Source organism: Paroedura picta, chromosome 1 (genome assembly GCF_049243985.1).
Source record: "Paroedura picta isolate Pp20150507F chromosome 1, Ppicta_v3.0, whole genome shotgun sequence".
NCBI classification, from domain to species: Eukaryota; Metazoa; Chordata; class Lepidosauria; order Squamata; family Gekkonidae; genus Paroedura; species Paroedura picta.
In genome coordinates this window covers 75,756,772-75,781,234 of record NC_135369.1, presented here as the reverse complement: position 1 = coordinate 75,781,234, position 24,463 = coordinate 75,756,772, and the positions used below count along the sequence as shown (strand labels likewise).

At 41.1% G+C, this 24,463-nt stretch overlaps 1 protein-coding gene across 8 annotated transcripts in view; it reads left to right on the top strand.

Moving 5' to 3' along the window:
• Positions 1-24,463, top strand: part of CRIM1 (cysteine rich transmembrane BMP regulator 1) — a 188,842-nt gene that overhangs the window by 97,381 nt on the left and 66,998 nt on the right. For 7 of the 8 annotated variants that reach the window (XM_077343994.1, XM_077343984.1, XM_077344025.1 and 4 more), the window contains 2 exons: positions 13,205-13,447; positions 19,280-19,400. In XM_077343994.1, the coding sequence (XP_077200109.1) occupies positions 13,205-13,447; positions 19,280-19,400 (364 nt within the window). The remainder of the gene's footprint in view (positions 1-13,204; positions 13,448-19,279; positions 19,401-24,463) is intronic. The other variant, XM_077344009.1, reaches the window with a different exon arrangement.

Sequence of the window (24,463 nt, the reverse complement as noted above, 5' to 3'; positions counted from 1 at the left end):
ACTTAGTGGAGTTCAAGAATTCCTTGTAAGTATAGTGATGTTCAACATGCTTCAAAAGTATCTTTCAAGAAATATGTATATTAATATGTTGCCAACCTGCCATCACTCAAGGTTCATGCCAAATAAACTACTTGATACTGAAACTGCTACTGCAAGTTTAAATATATTGTTGTGGAATGTTATCCTCTGTTCTTTAAAAACTCAGGGAGAACCTGTTGTGAATACATCTAGATATGATTTGAAGATAAAGTAAAAGTTCAGAATAATTCCTTTTTATTTTAACCAGTTCATCCATGTGAAGTACTATACATTTGTCTGTCCAAGATAATCTTTTTAAATCTAATTAACTATCCTTTTGATATCCTGAAAATCCTTTCGGGTATTTTGCATTCCTGTATGGATCCCTGCCTGCCTGACTGCTTCAGCTGGGTAATCATTTTTCTTGTTTATCCCTAATCCTTTTAATATTTCCTTCCTGCCCATGTGTAACTGTACAGTACACCTATTGTTTGCCATCTTTTCAATGACAGCTGTAAAAGACTGCCAAGTGGAAGAAAGGTGTTTTGTATTTGAATGTGGGTTTAACAACGGATATAAAACTTAAAAGCAAAACTATTTTCAGCACACTGACAGCAGCAAATAATACTATGCCATAGTTTGGTTTGTACCTTAGCATATCTGAGTAAGACAAATTATATAGTAAAACAGTGCTGTAAACAAATCATGTGCTCATTTGAACAGAACAGTTTAAAGTTCTGCCCTGCATACAGTACAGCTTTTAATTGTTGGTCAGTCTTCAAGACTGAGGAGGAATGACTTCAAATCATCAGTCATCACTTAGATTATAAGTACTTTCATTAGAAAAGGGAAGAAATACCCAGTTCTGTGATAATGAAAGTTAGATTTATTAGGGAATAATCTATGAAATAAAGTGATCTATGAAGGAATCAGTCCTGAACTGGTAGGTTAGTGTAAGGGTTCTCAATCTTTTTGTGCCTGTGAGATTTTTGGATATTTGACATAGCATGGTGGGCACAACTATCACATGACATAAAAGTAGTCACACGATGGCTAACACAACTTATCTTCAGCCATATCATGAAGGTTCTTGTGTTGTGGTGGCAGTGCTGCCAAAGTGGTGTTTTTAAAAGTCTGTGCAGCCAATCAGATCAGACCTGTTCCACTGAGGAACTGCTGTAACAGGAACTTCTTCCAGATGTTTAGCTGAAAATTATTTTGAATTAATTTCAACCCCTTGGTTCTGGTCTGATCCTCTGGGGCAACAGAAAACAACTCTGCTCCATCTTCTATTTGACAGCCCTTCAAGTATTTGCTGTAGTTATCATATCACCTCTCCAGGCTAAACAGATTGAGCTCCTGCAACCTTTCCTCATACACCTTGTTCTCCAAACCCCTTACCATCTTCATAGCCCTCTTCTGGACATGCTCCAGTTTCTCTATATCTTTCTTCAGTTGTGGTGCCCAAAACTGAACACAGTACTCCAAGTGAGGTTTTACCAGAGTGGAGTAAAGTGGTAACATCACCTCATGTGATCTGGATAGTATACTTCAAAATCCTGTTTGCCTTTTTAGCTACTGAGTGATACTCATGTACAGTGTATGGTCTACTAATACTCCCAGATCCTATAGTAATACGTATGATTTTTCCTACCTAAATGAAGAACTTTATATTTATCACAATTGAAATTCATTTTAGCCCAATTTTCCAGCTTGTCAAAATGTGACTTTATGGCACTGGCTTTCTAGTTCAATGATAGATTAAAGTGAGTAGCCGTGTTGGTCTGAAGTAGCACAATCAAATCAGAGTCCAGTAGCACCTTTATAAGAGCCTCTTGTGGCGCAGAGTGGTAAGGCAGCTGCCTGAAAGCTTTGCCCATGAGGTTGGGAGTTCGATCCCAGCAGCCGGCTCAAGGTTGACTCAGCCTTCCATCCTTCCGAGGTCGGTAAAATGAGTACCCAGCTTTCTGCTGGGGGGTAAACGGTCATGACTGGGGAAGGCACTGGCAAACCACCCCGTATTGAGTCTGCCATGAAAACGCTAGAGGGCGTCACCCCAAGGGTCAGACATGACTCGGTGCTTGCACAGGGGATACCTTTACCTTTACCTTAGCACCTTTATGCTGTGACACAGTTTACTAATGTAACAGGATTAACTTTTGCTTATATATTCCTACTGTTATGATGGTCAGTTCTTAGTCTGACGAAGAGTGCTTGCACTCGAAAACTCACGCCTAGTTCAATGATGTCTACGTGAGATCTGAAAAAACAGTGCCTGTCAGAGTAAAAATTTTAACAGTTACTACATTGTCCAATTGGAAACACCAGGCATTGAATCTAGGTCTTTCTGCATGTTTCCCAAGAAATGACACCTCCCCCTATCCAGCAAGGGGAAGGCCTGTCTTTTAGAGTAGCGATCCCCAACCTGTGGGCCGTGGACCACATGTGGTCCTTCGACTAATTGGAGGTGGTCCCCGAAGGATACCTCCCCCCCCCCGGCCCTTTACAACACACTTCATTGTTGTGGCGTGTCTGTATCTTATTTTGAAGGGATGTTTAAACATTACCATAGTGATCAGAGAGCGCTAGGGCAGTGGTAGAGAGTAGAGAACTACCCCCCCCCACCAGGCCTCAGTAAAAGGCGTTGAGTGGTCCCCGGTGATAAATAGGTTGTGGACCACTGTTTTAGAGGATGTTTTAAGTATGCTGGAAGATTTCTGCCATGGAAAATCTCCAAAACCAGTTGTTAATTAGATGCTTTCTGGATTGATTACTCATTTGTTTGTATAGCCATAAACACATTAATTTAATGATTTAAATGGTTAGTGAACACATTAGTGAAATGATTGATGAATTTGTGCAACCTCAAAGTATTTATTAGCAAGTTTCCTAAATATTTAACCTAATAGTTTAATGGAGTTGTACACAGTATGCTGCTTATTTTATTGGTTAATTTAATTTAAAAAACTATTTAAAAAATCTAATTTTACCCATCCTGAAAGCAAGTGTAGAATATTATTTAAATGCTAAGTTCAGTGTTTATATGGCCACAATCATTACTCATGGTGACTTATGCAGATTCATGTTAGGAGTTAGCTCATCTGGCCAGGCTTAATGTTTCTGGCAAAGGAACACTCCCCTATGATTTGCATAAGTAAGTACCTGTTGATCTTGGCACTCAACTAATTTGCCAGCTTTCTTTGAAGTATAACAGGAAGAGTTACCTTATGCCTATCCTATATTAAATTTCTCCTGTACCCCGTTCCATGGCCTTGTGCTGGGTAGTAACAGTGCATGTTACCTTACTTAAGGTCATGTTACAATATCAAATTCCACTAGCTTGTTTTGTAGATTTGCACATCTTGCACAAGTTAAGAAAACATACTGGGAATATTTTTAGGTGAAGATGTGTTTCAGTGGCCTAGATGCAAGAGAGTATTTCCACTGACAGGATTTCTGTCCATGGAGCACATGTTTCTCATGCTTCCTGTTGCACCCCAAAATGTCCCACAAAATGCTTCCCAGGAGCAGAAGGGAGGGATTGTTAATAGTTATGTCCCTTATGACACCAGCACTGTTGGTAAATAGTGTCTTGATTCATTAACAATTAGGTCAGATATCAAAGTACTTTCAATAATATATATCACATGAAACTATAACAACCTGTAATAATCTAATATAAATTCTTAGAATAGTCTTAATGTGTATTGTGGCGTGTTCCAGCTTTAACACCATGAAATGCTGGCCTCCCCACTGGAAACACCTATAGAAAACACCCCCTTACAGAAACCCCTATAAACACTGTCCCCAGTGAGATAAATTAATTATTTTATTTATTTATGTTTAGACTTCTATACCACATGCTCCCAGAGAACTGGCTCACAGAAGTTTACAAAAAAAGAAGAGTCACATAATAACCAATGGAACATATAGTAAAATTCCCTTAAAAAACACATCAAATCCACAAAAGGATGGCAATATCCAGCTGACTGAAAAAAGATAAATCTTGTCCCACGCCTCAGAACACCAAATCTGGTATGGATGGTTGAAAATGGCTGGCAATCACAATGGTATGGTATAAGCCCCCAGCACAGTGTAGTACCATGCAAGAAGGAGAGGGGGAGGGGTGGAGACCTGGTCACATACCCTGGGGGCCTTACTCAGCATCAACCGAATGCCTGACAGAAGAGCTACATTTTGCAGGCCCTGCACAACTCAGAGAGTCCCGGCAGGGCCCACCGTTTGTCTAGGAGCTCATTACACCAGGTAGGGGCCAGGACCAAATAGGCCTTGGCCCCTGGTCAAGGCCAGGTGCACCTCCTGTGGCTCTGGGACATTCAGCAAATCCATACCTGCAGAGCGGAGTGCTCTGTGGGGGGCATAAGGAGGTAGGCAGTCTCTCATAGGGGATGAATAATAGGAGGTGGCTAGGAATGAATTTGTCATTTTATTGTTATACAATTCTTATTTTTACACTATAGTGTAAAAATCCTGAGCCAATAAGGATGGGGTGGTATATATACAAATTATTTAGTATTTAATCAAGCTGTAACATTTTCCACTAGCTGAAGTCTCCATATTGTCTTTGAGGGTAGTGCTTTGTAGAAAAAGTATTTCAACAAGAAGAAGAAGAAGAGTTGGTTCTTATATGCCGCTTTTCCCTACCCGAAGGAGGCTCAAAGTCGCCTTCCCATTCCTCTCCCCACAACAGACACCCTGTGGGGTGGGTGAGGCTGAGAGAACCCTGATATCACTGCTCGGTCAGAACAGTTTTATCAGTGCCGTGGCGAACCCAAGGTCACCCAGCTGGTTGCATGTGGGGGAGTGCAGAATCGAACCCGGCATGCCAGATTAGAAGTCCGCACTCCTAACCACTACACCAAACTGGCTCACCAAACAACTTACAGTACCTTGCTCATGAATATAGGTCAGCCATCTGTAAATGATATGAACCTCTCCTGTATTCGAACAAGCAGGTTTGGTTACCATGCCCATCTGTTTTTCAGACAAAACAATAAAATTCTTACCGGTATCAAGAGAACTGACGAACTTACCCAGTCAAGCATAGAGAGCAAACTGTCATTCAGTCCACCAGTTGGGCCAATCCACAGCACCTCAGTCTTGCCTGGATTCAGTTTGTTTGCCCTCAGCTATTGGATACATATAGCTCCTGACTGTTCCTTAGAAGGCCAGATCCTGAAGATGAAACTCAAATACTTTGGCCACCTCATGAGAAGGAAGGACTCTCTGGAGAAGAGCCTAATGCTGGGAGCGATCTAGGGCAAAAGAAGAAGGGGACGACAGAGAATGAGGTGGCTGGATGGAGTCACTGAAGCAGTAGGTGCAAACTTAAATGGACTCCAGGGAATGGTAGAGGACAGGAAGGCCTGGAGGATCATTGTCCATGGGGTCGCGATGGGTCGGACACGACTTCGCACCTAACAACAACAATTGGATACATACAACCCTAGAGCAATGACAGTTGTTTTGGGAAGTAAGATATTACTAGAGTCAGAGGTTCTATCAACTCATTCAGTAGTTAGGCATAGATATTAAAATTATGGATAATATGAAAACCAATGAAACACCAGGAGGTCAAGCCTTTGACGCTGAACAGTATATGAATTAATGTAAACTATTCCAATGTTTCGTGTCTATTGTACCCAAGTACTGCAGTAAAATTGAGTTAAATGTAGTTGAATATCCAGTGGAAAATTTTTTAAATACCTGTTTATCTGAAGAAGTGTGCATGCACACAAGGTTATTTTTTTATTTAATCAAACTGCAACATTTTGCACTAGCTGAAATTTCCATATTGTCTTTGAGGGTAGCACCATATATAGTAAATATATTTCAACAGCTTACCTTTATCATGGATAGAGGGTTACCTCAGGGTTATATACCTTGAATAAAACTTTTGTTGTTCTTAAAGGTGCCAGAAGACTCATGCTTTGTTAAGATGTTATTTTAAAAACACATTTTTCTATCCAGCCATTTGTTTCAGCATTTTTATTTAATTGACTTTGATCATAGGACAAATTCTTAACAGTCATGAATGCTCTATTGCTTATATCCAGATAGGGATAAAAAGAGCTTAGCTTTTACTTAACATATGCAAGCTACTTATTACAAACAAAAATATATAGCAGAAGAGTAAAGATTAAGCAAAAGTGAAAATATACTGTTGCATCTCCTCCTACCTAAACTTTCTCTAAAGGTGATATAAGGGTTGAAGTTAAAGCTTGAATTCTATAAACCTGACTCCCATTTTTACTTTGTAGCTATGAAATGGGTACATTTTATTCTGTATCCTCTTACAGAGTTCTGCTCCATTCCTCTCAATGATCATCCCACACGTATATGAAAGGATCCTTTTTCCTCATAAAACTCTTTGTTATATTTTCTGAAATAGATGGCCCAGGGCCTGGTCTGGGCCTTTTAAGATTGTTTGCCTAGTGTGCAGTACCCAAATAGAGTGACCACTAGACTGGAAAACCTTTTATAATTTTATTCAACTGCAGAAGAACAAAATGACACAGGAGGGTTGGTCCCAAAAGAGCCCGTGTGCAGAACAAAGGATTGTATGAGACTTTATAATATTCCATTGAAGGCAGGGAAAGATGATGCTTTTTGGGTCAAACCAATAACCTGTGGTCTCTACCCCCTTGTACATCCCACAGGACCACCCCATTGTCATTATGCTAAGTCACCAGGAAAAGGTTACAAAAGTTCTCTTGTTAATATAAACAATTGCATCAGCCTTGAGAACAGAACATATCAGCCTTGGTAACGCTTCAAAATACAGTCAAGAACAAGTTTCTGGGCCTTCTCTTATGAAACAGTCTGGTACACCAAGCTTCTCTTTACAGAACAATAATTAAGAAAATATTATTTCACCCCCTACTCCATCAAAATTAGAAGGTGTCTCAAGATCCCTTAAGAGCCAATGGTGTAGTGGTTAAGAGTGGTAGCCTGTAATCTGGAGAACCCCACCCCTCTGCATACAGCCAGCTGGGGTAACCTTGGGTCAGCCACAGTTCTCTCAGAGTTCTTTCAGCCTCCTTTACTGCTTTGAGACTACTTTGGGTAGTAAAAAGTGCGGTAAGAAAACCCCCAGCTATTCATTTGTTTCACCGTATGGATTAATTTTCATTCCAAATATCTGGTTTCTTGGCTGAAATCTAACCTGGAAAATCTGTTCTAGATACACAACTGTTGGAACAAAACAAGCAAACACCAGCAAAAAATGCCAATATAAAACAGGAGTCTTGTAGTACCTTAAACACTAAAAACACTTTAATGTACTCCAGTTCTTCAAATGGGTGAGGTGTTTGCACACTTGGCAGATATAAGAATTCTTAGAGAAAATGTTGTAGATAGCAGAATTCAGGATTGTAAGATAACAAAGGAATAATAAATGAAGACAAGGAAGTCATTAAAAACTGAATTAATCCTTATTGCATTCTTAGTGATATAAAATGATAGAAAGACACACATGTGCTTCCTGAAACCGGATTCAGTTGTATTGCTAAAGGATTGTTAAATGGTAAGGATTGAGGAAAGCAACAAGTTAGTAGAATTCTTAATTCAGCTATACATTTATTGATTTTATCCGTAAATTGGTTATTGTTCCTGGAAAATAACATAGTCAAGGTATACAGTAGAGAAAAAAGATTTTGAAACAGCAAGAAGTTGTTATATTATTTGAAGGTTTAGCCACGGTAAGAATAAAGTGCTTTCTTTGATCAGTGATCCTAGAAAAAGTACTGAAAGTGATATTGGTGAGTATGAACATTTCATACCAATATACTAGGATAGACGTGATTCTATTTTCATTACAGTTAATCTATCAAAATTCTATTTTTATACAGATCTAATTTAAATTATTAATGGTATGTTTTCCATATGAGGAAAAGCTAATGCGTTCTTTGTTTATATTTTATATATATATGAAACTGTGTAAGGAATGGTTGCTATGGATATTGAAAATGATGAAAAGAAATAGATTTTTCTGTCACCTAATACCAGAAATGATGATCACCCATGGATGATCACCTAATACTACCAATAGTAGGGACCACAGTACTTCAGATAATCCATAATTAAGTTTCTGCTACAATATGTAATATATCTGAAATCTTTTGAAAGGATTAGGCCAATTCACCAATGACCAGCAGCCATAATAATTAATTTGAATTTTCTTTAGAAAAATTCCAGATGCTAAGGACCCACTAGGCTAGACCCAGCCTGTTTGGGAGCTTCTGTGGGTGGCTTCTAATAAAACAATCTGTTGAACAGAATAAGTCTCAGTAAGATCCTGCCAATCTTTGAATACATTATTACATACCCATCCTGAGACCTAATATTAGGTTGGGTTATAAAGAACCATCAGCACTACTAGTCTTTCAGCCATCCAGGCACTCTGAAAGACTCTCAGATATTGTAGTTGTATTCCCATTAATTTGTGATTAATAGTGCTAATAGACACAGAAGTGTGTAATAGGGTATCTTTCCCCTTAAATTTCTGAAGCAGATTTTCCCCCTTAGTTTTCAGGTATTCTACCCAGAGTGCAGATAAAGAGTTCTAGCATAGCTCTAAAATTTTCAGACACTATTTTTGTATAATTTTAGCTGGTTTTAATAAAAGGTCTTTTGTTTGAGATTTGTCCGTAGCCAGGTTGGTTCAAAGTGGCTACCAGGTCTGGAAAGAAGATATAGTTGGTTATAACAAGGGAGTAACTATCTGATGCACCAACTACGAGAAACAAACACTTATTTAAACAATAGGCTGCAAGAATTGACTTACCTTGCTGATAAATTCAAGCTCCATTCAGTGGCAAAAATGTTCAAAACCTATAGTCTCTTATACTTATTACTTATTCAGTTCTTCATTTATATATGTTGCCTTTCTCCCATTAGAGGTCCAGAACAATTTACATTGTTCTTTTTCTCTCATTTTATCCTCACAACAACACTTTGAGGTTAGACTTGACAGTGTTTGGCTGGTCAGAGATCACTCAGCAAGGTAATTCATAGAAGTGAAACACTCTTAATTTTCATTAAAAATAGGATTTTTCAAGAAAATGCTACTGCCTTTAATTTTCATTATAATTGCCCTCAAACACCTATACAATACAGAATGCTATGTTATGTTTGCAAATCTTTAGTAAACATTCCTACATGGAAAGTTGCTAGAATTGTATATGAGCCGGAGGGTGGAGGCAAAGGCGAGTTTATTTTATAGCCTGCCTTTCTCTCCAAGACTCAAGGTGGAGTACAGAATGCCTCAAAGACAATCAACAACAGTGCAATAGGATTACAGGATTTAAAAAGCAATGCAAAATATTCAAGAAATAGTGCAGTGCGTATGTAGAAAGTGCAGCAAAACAAGTTGATACCTGCATTGCAATAGTCAACTATCCTATTTTAAAATGAATGTTCCATTCGATTACAGTTCTAATCCTTACATAAAAATGCCCTCCTGAAACATGTCTGTTTTGCACATTCTGTGTAGGCAGGCCAACCCACAAAATGGGAGCTGCCACAGAGAATGCGCATGAATGGGCAATTGCTGATCTTGCCTATTTCCATGCTGGCGCTTTCAGAAGGCTTTGCTCAGATGAACAAAACTTGTCATGGCAGAACATAATAGGAGTGGTAGCCCTGTGGATATGTAGGTACATGGTAATTAAGTACTTTGTAGATGATAACTTATTAGTTGGGGTCCAAAAAGTCTAAGAAATTGAAATCATAGAGGTAGATGTCTGTGCAAAGGCAAACTGGGAAAGAGCAAAGGAAGAACAAACTGGTGATGTGAAATCTGTAAATAGGAAGGAGAGCTTGATCAGGGCTGTGGTATGATGGATTCATCCTTTCCCTGTGTCATTGTCCAACCTCAGTTTCCCCCTACCTCATCCCAAGGATGTGGGCCAGGTAGAGGAAATATAGAGGTAGCCACACGGTGTCCGTATTTTTTTCTGCAGAACAAAGTTCTGTGGGGAGGAAAGCAAACAAGGGCAAAATGGTGATTTGGGAATTAAAGCACTATGCACACCACTCATCCATAGCAACTTATGGTTGCTATGAAATAAAATAAAACTTTGAGAGGTGTTTTCATGGATTGATTGCCATCATATCTTGCTTGACCCTAGATGCTGAGAAGGGAACGGACAGAAAAACTGTATGATTTGATACATACATTTCTATGAATGTACCATATGCTGAAGAGCACACTGCATTATTTTTAACAACAACATGGCAGTATTTCCATATATATCAGTGCTGACTGAAAATATACCGTGCACTTACTGCTCTAAAAATCTAGTTGCGTATTGACAGCTAAAGTTTGCTGTTGTATATTTCTAAAAGGAATTGTTATTTAAGTACATCTGTATGTTGTAAGGAAAGGTTATTTGCATCTGTCCACCTCTTGAGCTTCTGAGTCTAATGTATTATTTTAATAGTAATCCTCCTTGGTAATGTAAATGTGGCAAAGATACCTATGGGTTTTCCAAACGAGGATAAGCTTATCTTGTTTTCCCATTACTTTTGTAGCTGCTGATCCACTAAGGTTGCACCAGGGATTCCATGTTTGGTGGTTAGGAGTACGGTCTTCTAATCTGGCAAGCTGGTTTCGATTCTGCGCTCCCCCCCTTGCAGCCAGCTAGGTGACCTTGGGCTCACCACAGCACTGATAAAACTGTTCTGACCAAGCAGTAATAGCAGAGCTCTCTCAGCCTCACCTACCTCACAGGATGTCTGTTGTGGGGAGATGAAAGGGAAGGCGACTGTAAGCCACTTTGAGCCACCTTCAGGTAGAGAAAAGCAGCATATAAGAACCAACTTTTCTTGTAGTTTTCCTGCCTCATCTTCCTGGCACTGACCAGCCCCCCACCATTGGTTGAGGCCGGGCTGAACACCAGGCTAATAAAATTGGTTCCTCCCCCACCTTTGTGGCATCTGGATCCTCAGGGACCCACCATTGCCCCAACTTTACATCTGATTGACAATGCTGGGAATGGGTGAATGAGGAAAAATGGGTCTAGTGAGGGACTGTTGTACTTGCCATCTTGCCATTTTTTAACTGGTAATTATTGTATTGTATTTTTATTAGTGAGATGGTATTTTTGCCATCTCCTGTTTTATTCTGTTGTGAGCCGCCATGAGCCTGCTGGTCCAGGAGTTGGTGGTATAGAAATTAAATAAATAAATAAATAAACTTAGGCATTCATTATGAGTATTGGTATATTAATATAAGTAAGACAATCTGTTTCATTTTCTGTGAATTTTCCACTTTTTTTGTAAGAAAGCCTCTAGTTGCTCTCATTTCAGAGATAGGCCTTTCCACTTATAGCTCTGCAGTGAAAAGGGCTAGGAACATTTAAAAATAAAAGCTGGGCATTCACTGAAAATGATACCCATATTGTTATAATGTTACACTGATATGTCTTTAATTTACTGACCTAAAAAAAAGCCCCAAAACACCCTCCCCTTAGTTTGATGGGGGAATGGCTGACCTGGGGCAGAAATTAATAGTTGCAGGACTGAGAAAATCCAAGTTTTCCCACTTGAATGGCAGCCTTCCAGGCTTTGCTACAATCTTTCCAAAACTTCACAGAAAAAACAGATTTGGGGAAAATAGGAGAAAAGCTGGGGAAAACACACTTGGTAGTATAAGCCGGGGGTCGTCAATCCCCGGTCTGTGGCCCGGTACCGGGCTGTGAAGGCCTCGGTACCGGGCTGCTGGTAGCCACGCCTGCCTCCCCCCTACCCGCAGCGAGAAGCTCGCCAGGCCGCAAGCGAAAAAAACCAAAGCGGCCGTTTCGCTCGCGGCCCGGCTAGCTTCTCGCTGTGAGAGGAGGGGGAAGTGGCAGGTGCAGCCGCCAGCATGCCGGCAGAGGCACAAAGGTGCGTTAACGCTTACTGCCTGTGCAAACGCGCATGCGTGGCAACTGCACGTGTGCATTTGTACGCAGCTGCCACACGTGCACGGCGCCCAGGCTGCTGGCTCTCCCCACCCCTGGAGGCGGTCCTCAACCTCAAAAAGGTTGGGGACCGTTGGTATAAGCCATATTGCTAAAAGTTCAACTACCTAAATATTTTCCATTTTGATTGATATGCCATTGCATGTAACTTTCAGAACTGCCCTTTAGTTAATGTTTTGCTGTCTATGAATATGAACTGATCCAGGAACCACCAGGAGAACTCTTCAGTCAAGTGGAACATGTCAACAACTTGTATCCGAAAACCCTGTACACAATTTTCCTGCATTTCTTACTGTTCCTGCAGTCCCTTGTAAACCCACAAAAATCATTCGTAATGTCAGGGACCCATGCAGGTTCAGATTGGGTTGAAGAAGGATGATGGGGTGGAATTGCTCCTTGTTTTCTTGCAAGCGTAATTCCACTGAGGAAAGAGGTTGACTTAATCCTCTTGGGTCTTCTCATTCTAGCAAACACCCATGGCTGTGACTCTTGGAGTGTTTTTTTTCCAGAGAAGTGCTGCAGGAACAAAGAGCAATGTGGGAAAATGCCATTTGTCTTCTGTGCACAGGCAGTTTTTAAAGAATGGGTTTCTTCATTCCATAAGAGTTTAGGGAGTTTATGGTGACTCGGTGTTTTTATAACAGATTTATAGACCTCTTGGACTACATAAGAACTGCAAATCAAAGTAAAGGGTTTTTTATATATAGTGGCTCATTTATGCTGTTATATTCAACATTTGAGCAGTCACCAGAATGGATGAGTAATCCTAGATCCCACTTATATTAATGTTGCTCTATGTCTGCTAATAATATCATTACTTCTGCTCCACAAAATTCTGGAACAATTTCCTATGTGTAGCTTTGCACATAAATAAAGGACAAAAAATATGCACACATGTATGTATCTGGTGTGCTTCACGCTTCTCATAAAGCAAACTCTTACAATACAATCCTGAACAGTGTTACTAACTTCTAAGGCCTTTGACTTTAACAGACAGTATAATACTGATAAAAAGATCAGTAACAAGATTTATGTTGCAAATTTTAAGCAGGGTTAACAGCTTATGTAATTTGCTCTGGTAGATATTAAACATGGTCTTGACAGGTATCTTTCATATATGACAGATGTTCAAACTGCTGTGGAGTTTTACCTGTCAGCATATTGCAGGCACTCACATCAGCTGATTTCTGTCTTGTTTTCAGAAGAAAAGCCTGACTGTTCCAAGGCCCGTTGTGAAGTACAGTTTTCTCCTCGTTGTCCAGAAGATTCCATTTTGATTGAAGGCTATGCTCCACCTGGTGAATGCTGCCCTCTTCCAAGCCGCTGTGTATGCAATCCTACGGGATGTTTGAGGAAAGTTTGCCAGCCTGGCTATTTGAATATTTTGGTTTCTAAAGCATCAGGCAAACCAGGAGAATGCTGTGACTTTTATGAATGTAAACCAGGTAATGTGTACCATTTATACAAATACACACACAGACACGCATCTCAGTTTTCTCAGTGTTTGCGCCAATAAATTTATTCATTCATTTATTTACATTATTTATAATCCACATTTCTCACTGGTACTTAAAGTGGATTACACAGAGTGAGTCAGTACAATCAGCAGAATGGAACATTCAGTAAACAATGAAATGGGATTTGGGTTGTAGAACCCAAAAGAAATCTAAAAAACAGAGAACTGAATATAAAGCATAAATGTTTGCATGATACATAAAATGATGCAATATTACATAGGAGGTTTCAATTTACAGCAAACTATACACAGTATTATAGATCACAGTTCCTAAGAATTTGTACAAGTAACTTTGTGAATCATTTTGTACAGTGCTGTCCTGTTGCCCTAATAAAAAAGCTCTATTGAATAGTTGGGGAAGGCACTGGCAAACCACCCCGTATTGAGTCTGCCATGAAAACGCTAGAGGGCGTCACCCCAAGGGTCAGACATGACTCGGTGCTTGCACAGGGGATACCTTTACCTTTACCTTTTATTGAATAGTTCAGTTTTGCATAGTTTGCAGAAAGCCCTTCTAGCCTCAGGCAAACCATTCCTCAAGGTGGGAGCCACAACAAAGAAGTCATGTATATGGGTGGGTTTTGACTTTGCTCATATACAGGTTGGTTTGGATTATGGCAGAGCATAGGGAGACACAGTCTTTCATATATGAGGATCCAAGAATGAGATGTCCATGATATTGGTAGTCCTGTTGGCAGTATTCACACAGTTGATCTTCAATCCTGGTCAGCTGCCTAGCTTAACTAGGAGAGTGGGGTGTTGCCTCATCTTGATTCATCTTATTCCTCCAGGAATGCACAGAAAGGGTAGCCAATAGGTTTCCAGAGGGATTGATCCTGTCTCCAATGTTATTTAATATTGATATGTACCCTCTAGCTCATCAAGGAGATTTGCTGTCAGGTGCCGTCAGTACTCAGATGATACCCAGTTCTTCTTCCTGCTGGATAAACTGCTCTCTTGGTCTTGAGTGTCTTATCACCCTTCCAAGTGCTAGCCAGGGCTGATTCTTCTTAGCTTCTGATGGGATAGGAGTTGCCTGGGCTATCCAGATCAGAACTGAGTGCCTAGATGCCATGGTTGAGGCTGAACTGCCAAAGCTGAATCCAACTAAGACTGAAGTCATGTGGCAGGGGTGGGAAATGGACTGGAGGAGGAGGGGGTTGTCCTACCTACTCTGGATGGTGTCCCATTTCCTTCAATAGACTCTATTAAATATTTGAGGGTCTGGCTGAATGCCTTTTTGGACTATTTTTACTAGTCCCACAAAACCTGCCAATTGTTCCTCTACTTAGCTGGGTCTGACCTTGCCACAGTGATTCATGCAACAGTTAAATCCAGACTAGATTACTGAGGTTCACTCTGTACAGGGCCTGCCCCTGAAGACATTTCAGAATCTTTGGTTACTTGATAAACTTACAAATAAAAATACTTCATTGTGGTATCTTTAGTTATATGCTCACCATTTAGTCTTGACTTTGTAATAAAATACGTTATGTATAGTACAGCCAGAAACTTAAAAGTGGAAACCATACTTAAATTTGTTTTTAAAAAATCCTGCAGGCTGTCAATCAAAAAGCCTCTTGAGTTAGCTTCAAAACTTTACAAATTAAAATGGTACCACAATGGGCAATGACATTGAATCAGCAGTTTTAAAACATTTTGTAGATGGTAACCTTACTAACCTGTTGTGTGTATTCTACCTGAGCTTCATAGTTAAATAGTTTCCAAATATCCAGAAGAGATCTAACATTTTACTGCCTTTTTCAACCTTCCTTTAACTAATATTCTCATATTTAAAAGTCAGATGTGTCTATGCTGAACCTTGGGCCAACTTTCCATATAATCTAATAGCCCATTGGCTGAATGTCAAGTAGATGAAAGCAAGTCCCTCTCAGAGAAGGTGGGAATCTGTATGTACTTGGGGATTGATTACCTATGTTATATGGAAAGAGCTTTCTCCAGCAGAATGTTATTGGGGATTCTGGGTTTGAGTGTTACCTTGAAACAGTCCTGCCTTGCCAAGATGGCCAACAGTGGATACTCTCACTAGTTAACACTGCAGCCCAAGGAAACTCGCATCAGCCTCTGTTGTGGTGATGGGGCCAGTTCTCTCTCACAGGAGAGGGCAGGATCAAGCACTGTTGAAGAGATTCCCACTGATCCTTTCTGCCCAGTAAACACAGAGACAAATTCATAGTTCAGTTGAAGCATAGAAATTGATTCTGTTTCCTAAGGAGGCAAGGGACCAACTCCCTTCTCAAGGGCAGTGTGTACCACAGAGAAACACAAACATAGAGAAAAAGCTAGGTATATTTTTGGAGTGTATATGGAGCCTGAGGTTTCCAGGTACTAGTAATAGAGAGTTAACGAGATGACAAAGACCCTGTGTTGCTTTAAGGCTCTACCTTTTATGGGGTGTCCACCCCCCCCACACACACACACACATCTTTATTACATCACCCCCAGGCATGCTGAGCATGTTCATTTCTGCATGTTTGCTGTGTGTTGCATGTTTCTTAACATGGCTCCACGGGATCCAGACTTGAAGCCTGGGAAGGAACCAAGTGTGTGTTCCTCTCTGTGCACGCCTTCCTGGTTTTACCTCCAACATGTTCTCCCTTTGTGTGTGAACTGCCTTCACTGCAACTACAGGAGACCATGGGTCTGTCTACTTTCAGTGGGTTCACTTGGAACCATGACAACAGGAATCATGTTGTCATCCCTGAGACTACCATTCTGGATGGTTGGAATTGTCAGAACCAGATCTGATTACCCAAGCTATAGATTAACCACAAACACCAGTACACTGGGCTACCTAACTGATACTTATGCCCTATGGTTTTGCGGAAGAGGAAGAAAGGAGATCCATGACTAGACAACACAGTCAGGATTCAAGTGGGTAGCCATGTTGGTCTGAAGCGGCAGGACAAATTTAGAGTCCAATGGCACCCTTAAAACCAACAAAGTTCAATGAGCTTTCATATGCATACACACTTCCTCAGATACAGTGTCATGGAACGGAAGTAATCAATTCAAAGGTAAAGGTATCCCCTGTGCAAGCACTGGGTCATGTCTGACCCTTGGGGTGATGCCCTCTAGCGTTTTCATGGCAGACTCAATATGGGGTGGTTTGCCAGTGCCTTCCAGTGTTAGGGTAAATTAACATACAGCATAATGAAAATGGTTACCAGATTCCAGAGATAAATAGAAAAACAACAGCTATTTAGATTTGTATTCCCTTGAGACTGAATTGCATGGAAAACAAGATGCAACACCCACGCTTGATTGCATGTTTGCTGATTGCATGTTTGCTGAACGAGCTCCCGGAGGAGATCAGGGCCCTGACAGAGTTTAAACAGTTCCGCAGGGCCTGCAAGGGGGAGCTCTTCCGCCAGGCATTTGGTTGAGACCAGATATATATAACCAACAACAACCAAAGGGCCCCTGCTCCCCGCCCCCCCCTCAGAACACCACCTATACACTCTAGACCTGTTTGTATGTTGCAACGTTGTATTGTTTATTGGTTATACAATTATAATGTTATATGTTTACAATTATCAGTTATTATTGCACAGTTACCCAAATGTTTTATAAGACTGTTCCATGTATTGTTCTTGTGTTTTTATGTAAACCGCCCTGAGCCCCCGGGGAGGGCGGTATATAAATATAATCAATCAATCAATCAATCAATCCCCTCTTCTTCAAATTATTTGATTATGGTTCTAGATAATGCTTGGCAACACCTCTACTAGGGTTGGCCAAACTGGCTCTGCAGATGTCCACAGACTACAGTTCCCATGAGCCCCTGCCACTTGGACATGCTTGCTCATGGTAATTATAGGCTATGAACATCTGGAGAACAACATTTTGGCCACCCTTGCTGTCTATACCCTACTTTTATACCCTGCTTTTCTCTACCTGAAGGAGTCTCAAAGCGGCTTAGTTACCTTCCCTTTACTTTCCCCACAACAGACCCCCTGTGAGGTCGGTAAGGCTGAAAGAGCCCTGATATTACTGCTCTGTGAGAACAGGACTATCAGGGCTGTGATGAGCCCAAGGTCACCCATCTGGTTGCATGTGGAGGAGTGGGGAATCCAGTTTGCCAAATTAGGAGCCGCTGCTCTTAACCACTACACCAAGCTGGAACAACCAAAAACCTGTCCTGTACCTGTTGTTGTTGTTGGTGTTAGGTGCGAAGTCGTGTCCGACCCATTGCGACCCCATGGACAATGATCTTGTCTTAATTAATTTGTTAAGCATTGGTTTCCATGGGGTACCATGTTTTTATTGTACTGGTGATGATGATGATGATGATGATGATGATTCTCCTCCAGGCCTTCCTGTCCTCTACCATCCCTGAAGTCCATTTAAGCTCACACCGACTGCTTCAGTGACTCCAGTCACTCAGTGACTCCAGTGACTGTGCCTGTACCCTACTGTATCTATTGTCATTAAAACCGGCTTTTCCAGTTCCTCAATGAAAGTATACTTTGCAACTATTTCAACCTTCCATTCCCCAAATTTCTTTTCTTATATGAGTTGTCCTTCCTCCTATCCCTATGTTAGCTATTTTTGAAAAGATGGATCGATAAGAGAATTCATTCCAAGTCTAGCTCAGAGCAGCAGTTTAGGCAAACTGAGGGAGTGTGTGGATCCCCTTGATGAGCACATGAGTGTTAGATAGGAAACGATCACAGTATCTCCTGATGGTAGGAGTTCTTCCTGCTCACTTACTATGCTAGCTAAAAAATCTTCTGGTGACTGACTTGCACCTGTGCAGTACCCACAAGTGCTTGCATAGTGACAACTCAGTGAACAACATTTACAGGTAAATACAACACTGACTTCCCCTTATTTTACCCAAGGAACTCCGCATCCAACGTTCTGTGACTTCTCAATGTTTGAGGGAAGTCCAGTCCTGCTCCCTTTAGCTGATTTTGAACAGCTCTCCATGCTAGTTGAAATACTGGAGGTCCTTATCAGATCAAATATTTTTTGAATTGGGGAGGATTTTTCTTTTTAGTTATTTTACAAAGTTATAACTTTGCTGCATACCTGGAGAGTGCCCCAAATATGTAGACTTCTATCTCATTTATGGGTAACCTGGTTCAGTTGCATAGAGGCCAGCCACTTTACCATTATTGATATAATTGTTATTACTAATTTATTATCATGGTTATGTCTATGCTCTGGGACCTGTTCCAACTTTGTATGTGTTTTATCCCTATAGTAGACATAATGAATAAATACAATATACCTACACTAATCTAATTGCATATGTGCCAGGAATATGTAGCTTTTGAATTATACATATCTATTTACACTATTGAAATTAAGGTATATATGGCATATTGACATGCACATGCATACATAAAAATACAATATGATTGGGGCAGACATGTTCTTGTTGCTATACCCACCCTGGGGCAGAGGAGAGGAGATTATTTTATACAAGATTGGGAATAAGCTGTCATACAGTTTTTGAAACTGTTTTGGTATGGGTGAGGAGATTATTTTCTGTATGTTTTTTATGTTATATATAGGACAGGTTTTGATGTTATTTGGCATTGATGCCTGACTCGATTTTAACCAGTCTGGAGGTTGATTATAAAATAGGATTTTATCTAAATAATAATCTTTATATCATGAAGCATTTTTTTAAAAAATCTGTGTTGGTTAGTAAAATAAGAAGGTACTTCATTGTCATGCTTTGTAAACAAAAAAAAGTCTTTAATATTTTTCCTGATTTTTTTCTCAACAGTTTTCAGTATAGACTGCAGTACAGTAGAATGTCCTCCTGTCCAGCAAGTTGTTTGTCCCTTGGATAGCCATGAAACCCAAGTCAGACTGACAGCTGATGGATGTTGTACTCTTCCTACAAGGTTGGTTATGTTGTGGACATAGGCATTTGTCAGGTGATCAAAGCTACTTATTATTGCTTTGTTTGCCTATATAGTATGATCTGTTTAGTTTGTTGAAAAAACTGATTTATTTGATTAAGTTTGTGGTGAAGAATTACTAGCATCTGCATTGATCATTTGTTACATGAACTGGAATGGAAGAAATAGCACTGGGTCCAGTTCTGAAAGATGTTTTATGAGAATAATTAGGAATTGAATACATTTTTCAAGAGAAAATTAATAACTTTCTAAATAGTGAACTGGAGGCCCCTTGGCCACCTCGGGCGGGGTTATTCAAAGGCTTCAGGTAGCTCTCTTTAACCAAAGTGCTGAGCTCAGTGAGGGTGACCACTTGCCTCCTGGACCCCTGTCCATCCTAGTTGCTGAAATCAGGCAATCAGATAGGGGGGCCCTCAGGGTTATTGTAAATCTTTCCGTGACATCTTAGAAGTTCCCTGAGGCACTACAGGTGGCATAGTACGTCCCTTGTTCAAGAAACCATCGCTTGATCCGGAGGGCTCACCCAGTTACCACCCCAGTCTTGCATTTTGTGTTTCTGAGCAAGGTGATTGAAAGGGCCATCACAGATCAACTGCTGGCATTCTTGGAGGAAACTTCAGCACTTGACCATTTCCAGTTTGGCTTCTGTCCCAGCCATGGGATGGAGACAGCAATGGTCATCTTGATGGATGACTTATGGGGCCACTGGATAGTGGTAGATGGGCACTTCTGGTGTTGACCTGTTGGCTGTGTTTGACATGGTCGACCGCAAGTTGTTAGCCCACTGCCTCACTGGAACTGGAATTCATGAGACAGCCCTTAAATGGCTGGTCTCTTTTCTCCAAAACTAGTCACAGAGGGTGGAAATCGGGGGGAATCAATCTTGCCCTTACCAACTCCTTTGCAGAAGACCACAGGGCGTGATTCTCATCTTTTTGCCCTTTCTGACCCAGCTGGTCTGGAGTTATGGGCTGGGTTGTTATCAATATGCTGGTGACACCCAGCTCTTCCTTCTGATGAAACTCAACCTTCCAAGACAGAGGCCCTGTGATTGGGTCATAAAGGGTCAGATCAGGAAGCCCATCTCTCCTGCCTGGACAGAGTGCAATTAGAGATCTCACCTTCAGCCAGGAACCAGGGAGTAATCTTTGATGATTGTTGAAGCCCAAACATCATTGACACATTAATCCACATCAGAATTAAAATATGCAGGAATAAACAGCACAAGTAATACTGATCTGATTAGCTTAAAAAACTAAAACACTATTAGAGAATGACCAAAAAAACTAAAGGCAGAAATGAAACAAAATATTGTTTCTAAAAGCAGTCATGTTCTCGGCCAGTACATCTAGTCACAAAATCTGATAGCTAGCTGCTTCTCAGATCCTCTGAAGTAAGAAATTTGTTCCTAACCTCATGTTTGGATCAGGATTTTGTGTGATAACCTGAGTAGACTTGGTAGTGATGTAGCATGGGGACAGAACATTCCTGTCATGTTCAGGACAGAGATATTGTAAAGTTATTTTCACTGCAGTAAATAGACTTCCATTGGGAGTGAAAACAGCAAAACGTATTTATATAAATGTCAGTAACTTTCAAATCAGCTCAGGAAAGGAACTGTAACATGGGGCTAGGGAAAAAGAAAACAAAAATTGGGAGTCTCTCTGCTGCCAGTACATAGCATGATGCAGTTGATCTTGAGAGCCAGTTTAGTGTAGTGGTTAGGAGTGTAGACTTCTAATCTGGCATGCCGGGTTCAATTCTGTATTCCCCCACATGCAGCCAGCTGGGTGACCTTGGGCTTGCCACGGCACTGATAAAACTGTTCTGACTGAGCAGTGATATCAGGGCTCTCGCAGCCTCACCCACCTCACAGGGTGTCTGTTGTGGGGAGAGGAAAGGAAAGGCGACTGTAAGTCGCTTTGAACATCCTTCGGGTAGAGAAAAGCTGCATATAAGAACCAACTCTTCTTCATCAGTCCCACGTGGGGACTACGCATGAATAGACTTACCATCAAAGTGATCTGTGCATGTAAGAGCCTCCAGGAAGCGCTATGCATTGGAGCCAAGAGCTTGTTTCCACCCAGGGACCACATGCTCTTGTGCCACAGCGCCTAAGTTCCTCTGTCGCCAAAGAGTCTCCAAAGAGATTCTTTTTTTTTTTCATACACGAGGAACTGCTCCCCAGTTTGCTGGGGTTGTTCTTGTTTTCTAAGTGCTCATGGCTCTGAAGGCACTTTTCAAGAAATGTGCCCACTCTGGAGCAAAGATGATCCACACTGATGAATGCTATTTCGGCCTGGTTGAAGGGCACAATGTCTCAACAGGTAAGGCCTGCCAATTCCTCACCTCCAGAGTAATAGGGTGTCAAAACTCAAGGCAGGATGTGGGAGAAAGTACTCAAGACTTCAGATCATTCATCAAAATCTGCTCCTAAGCAGTTAGCTTTTCCTTAGAGTTGATGCCGTCAGCTCTGCCACTAGTATCCATGTTACATGGAGTAGCAAATACATTTTTAAAATATGACCTAAAATATGACTTCCAGATGAATCCAGAAGGGAATTCTGCGATATATTCTATTACCCATAAATAATTGCCCAAAATGCTGAAAATCAATTCTCCTCCTTATGTTTTAATCTCTGTAGTACCTCTTAAGAGACAAGAATTCTCTCAAAACAAGTATGGTATTATTGTTCTGTATCTTTTGATAAGCCTGCACTGTTTCTCAAACAATGTACCAGGATTCTTGGGGCCCAGAGGCCTCACAAAAGGTACACTATCAGACATAATTTTACAGTTCAAGATTTTGAAGAAGGACAATTGCCTATAGAAGATAGTGAGGGAACAGAACTCCTAGCAACATCAGGCCCGGACAATGATCTCCATAAAGATAACACCTATGGGGAGTCCAACATATAGGCTAGATATCAGGAAAAATTTTTCACAGAGTAGTTCAGCAGTGGAATAGGCTGCCTAAGGAGGTGGTGAGCTCCCCCTCGGTTGGATACACACTTTTCTTGGATGCTTTAGGATGCTTAGGGCTGATCCTGCGTTGAGCAGGGGGTTGGACTAGATGGCCTGTATGGCCCCTTCCAACTCTATGATTCTATGATGTGTTGGGCCAGGCAAACATCATTGTCATCCCAACAGATGCTACAGATAGAGTTTTGATTCTGGAATATGCAATCTTGCCTGATCACAGTTTAATATAAGACATATTCATGTACAAAACAATAGGGAGATCATCACTGCCTCAAAATAATGAAACTCCCAGGAACTTGGCCATTCATTCATTCATTCATTCATTCATTCATTCATTCATTCATTCATTCATTCATTCATTCATTCATTCATTCATTCATTCTATATTGATACTAGCTTCAAAGCCCATTCATGAGAACGGGCTTTGAAAGGGTCCCCCCCCCCGTGAGCTTCCTGTCTGCTTTCCAGGCCGCTGGGAAGCACTGAGGGCGAGGGGGGGTTGGGGGCATGGGGGAGAGGGAGCACTTCCCGGGGGCCTGGCAAGCACTCCCGGGACCACTGCGAGGCCCCGGGTGTGCTTTCCAGGCGTTTGGGAAGCACTCCCTCCCCCCCCCAGCCAAATGGCTTCCCGGGAGCCTGGATAGTACACCTGGGGCCTCGGCGAGGCCCTGGTGTGCTTTCCAGGCATTTGGGAAGTACTCCCTCCCCCCCCAGCCGGATGGCTTCCTGGGGGCTTGGATGTGGAGTGGTGGAGTCACAGACATGGCTGGCTCTAACAGCCAGGCACATCTGTGAGGCAAGGTGTCAGGGCTTGGTGAGGGAGGGTGGTAGCTGTAGGGGCAGGGCCAATCAGGGTGCAGCTGGCTGCACCCTGATTGGCCCTGGAGAGGCCGGACCATTCGTCCTCCATGGCTGTTTCACAATTATTAAGAGGCACCAAATGGATAAGATATACGCCCTCTCCTTGCAGCTCAGCATGGTTTACAGAATCATAATACAGGTGCAATATGGTTCATTAATAACGTCTGATAATGACAACAGTAGTAAAGGTAGTAAACAGTAGTAAAGACAATAAAATCCAGTGATAATGATATTTTTCTAATTGAAACATTAACAAATAACTAAATCCCATAGGTTGGTCAATCCAGGATTGCCCTTTTGTTTGCTTAATGGGTATATTTGTGTGGGAGGAGGGGTTCTAGGGGCCCAGAAATTGTTGTTGCTTCAATTGACCTCAGCCAAATGCCTGGCGGAATAGCACCATTTTGCAGGCCCTGAGATGAGATCAGAAAAAACACTGTATCTGAAGAAGCATGCTTGCACACAAAAGCTTATTCCTTGAATAAAACTTTGTTGATCATAAGTCTGCCACTGGACTCAAATTTTGTTCTAATGACAATCTATGACACTAGCTCCCTCGAAGCTCAAGAAGTTATAATTCGCATTTGGATTGATTCTCTGATGTCCATTCAAAGTTACTAAATTTGAACCCAAGCTACTAGCATTTATTACATCTTTCGATGACTAAAAAAACCACCAGGGTCTAAGGACATTTTCATTGTTAGGACTATACAGTCTTTGGATTAAATGATCATTGTCAGTCCCTTTTCTTGTTTGTCAGTCCCTGGTGATCTTCTTAAAATCACCACTAGGAGGAATGAACTGTTTGGGGAATTGCTTTTAGTAATTTGAATATTTCATCCAACAAAGTTCAGTTATCATTCAGTTCATGTGAAGTTGAAGGTGGCATATACACTGTGAATAAAATTATAGATTGGGACCCCAGCGTTAACTACTAAAACAGAATCCTGTGCCATAATCATTTCAGAATCATGGATGGGCAGTCCTGTAGAAATCAGCTAGCCATCCTCAGGGATGGCCCAGGGAACATTCTGATGCATTCCAAAAGAAAGCTAAATAGCCAGGGCAATATATCTCCTTCACCATTAAGGTTTACTGGAAATATATAATATTGATGATAGTGGATAAGAATGTTTTGGTATTCTCACAAGAAACCTTGGCTTGCCACATTCCAGTTTAACAATCTTGTGGAAGGAGATAGT